The sequence below is a fragment of the Primulina tabacum genome, chromosome 13 (assembly GCF_025594145.1).
Source record: "Primulina tabacum isolate GXHZ01 chromosome 13, ASM2559414v2, whole genome shotgun sequence".
In the NCBI taxonomy this organism is placed as follows: domain Eukaryota; kingdom Viridiplantae; phylum Streptophyta; class Magnoliopsida; order Lamiales; family Gesneriaceae; genus Primulina; species Primulina tabacum.
This window is the reverse complement of record NC_134562.1, coordinates 17,015,533-17,017,609: the sequence shown is the minus strand read 5'-3', so window position 1 is coordinate 17,017,609 and position 2,077 is coordinate 17,015,533. Positions and strand designations below refer to the sequence as shown.

The 2,077-nt window shown below is 37.2% G+C and overlaps 1 protein-coding gene across 1 annotated transcript; it reads left to right on the top strand.

The window, feature by feature from the left end:
- Window positions 1-380: 380 nt before the first annotated feature.
- On the top strand, window positions 381-806 carry LOC142521881 (uncharacterized). Its single transcript, XM_075625054.1, has one exon. The coding sequence runs from the start codon at window positions 381-383 to the stop codon at window positions 804-806; it is 426 nt and encodes a 141-aa protein (XP_075481169.1).
- Window positions 807-2,077: the final 1,271 nt, after the last annotated feature.

Here is a 2,077-nt window from a genome sequence, read left to right as displayed (position 1 = left end):
GTCAGTCAGAAAGAACCATCCAGACTCTAGAGGATATGTTACGAGCAGTTGTAATGGATTTCAGAGGTGGTTGGCAAGAATCATTGTCTTTGGTCGAATTCTCTTACAACAATAGTTTTCAGACAACGATCGGTATGGCACCATTTGAAGCTTTATATGGCAGAAAGTGCAGATCTCCGATTAGTTGGGAAGATGTAGGAGAACGATAGATGTCTAAACCAGAGTTTGTACAAGAAATGAAAGATAAAGTTGAATTGATCAGAAAAAGAATGAAAGCAGCCCAGGATCGTCAAGCAAGTTAAGCTAATAAAAGGCGTCGGCCTTTAGAGTTCCAGGTTGGTGATTATGTTTTCTTGAAAGTATCACCGTTTCGTGGTACTATGAGATTTGGACACAAAGAGAAGTTAGCTCCACGTTATATTGGTGCGTATGGGATTGTTGAGAGGATTGGCACTTTGGCTTATCGTTTGGACTTGCCGCAGAGTTTGTCTGCGATACATATTGTGTTTCATGTATCGATACTGCGGAAGTACGAGCCAGATCCATCTCATGTTTTGAGTACCGAGGATGTGGAGTTAGATAGTTCCCTAAGTTATGTTGAGCAGCCGGTTCAAATTCTTGATCGCAAAGAGAAGCAACTCAGGAACAAGAAGATTACTTTGGTTTTGGTGCAGTGGAGTAGACATGGGATAGAAGAAACTACATGGGAGTTAGAGGCTCGAATGCGTCAAGAGTGGCCTCACTTGTTTGAAAATATGATGAATAACTCCATGTACTCAGATTTTCCTATGTATTATCAGTGGTAAATGTTTTAATCACTTTGTGTACTAGTGTTTTGTATGTTAGATTTCGAGGACGAAATCTTTTATTAGGAGGGGAGAATGTGAGAACCCGAATTTAATTATTCAGTATTTAGCAAGAATTAGAAATAATTATTTTAAAGTGCTAAATTAAAATAATTACGCCAAATAATTATACTTGTGTGTTAAAAATATGCATTAGAAAATATCGGAATTATAAACGATATTAAAATGCATATCGGAATTTAATAGCACGCGAGAGTTGTAATTTTTGGATCGGGTCACATTCTAGCAATTGGGCTAAATAATTGAATTCATGTATATAGATATGTGTTATAGGAAGCCCATTTGCCCCAAGCCCAATCCATTTCTTCCTTTAAATCTCTTGTTTCTTCTACAAGCATCCATTTCCTTCTCTTCTTGCATCTCCTCTAGCTACCGAGCTGTTGCTTCGTTAATTTTCCAGCCTCTTGCTTGTCATTTTTCTTGGTTCTTTAGAGTGTGAAGAGGTCGATTCTAACTCTATTTCAGTTCAAAGGAAGCTTTTGAAGGAAATCCCTAAGCCTATGTTTTAAAACTTTGTCCATGGAAGAAGTTGGTTGCTGTTTTTTTCGAGTTGCGGGTTTTTGGGTTCTGTTTTTTGGGTTTTTGGTGTGTTGTGCTCTAAGATTCTTGACTTGTGGTTCATAAAAAACTTATATCTCTATGTCTAAGCTTTCTGTAGCCACTGACGAAATGGAATTCCAATTAAAAAAGGATTTGATATGATTTTTTTTACCAAACTGTGTCAAAATGGAAGGCTGTGTTGGAGCTGTGCAGATTAGCTTCTGTAATTCGAGTTTATGACATTTATGCTCTCGGATTTTGGACTTGTGATTCAAAAGAGAGTTGTAGAGCTATGTGTTGTCTTCGTATTGATATGAGATTCGTTAAAATCCATTAAGAATTGAGGTCGTTATGCTGATTTTGCCGGATTTGCTCAGTACAGACTTCTGTCCGCAAAATGTGCATGTAGTAGCGCCTTCTTGTTAATTCTGGGATTATTCTGTTAGGATTCTGGAAATGGTTTCTTCTAGGAAAACTTAGATATTTGAGTTGTCTTTCATCTCCAATGAGCGGATATTGATTTGAGTCAATGATGAGTTAGATATGAATTTTATACTTCTAAGTGTCGAAACTAAATCTGTCACAGACCTTGCATCTCATGGTTGCTGGTTTTGGGCATTTTTCAGTGTCGAGATGATTGAATTTCATGTTGAATTCTTCTGATGAAATAT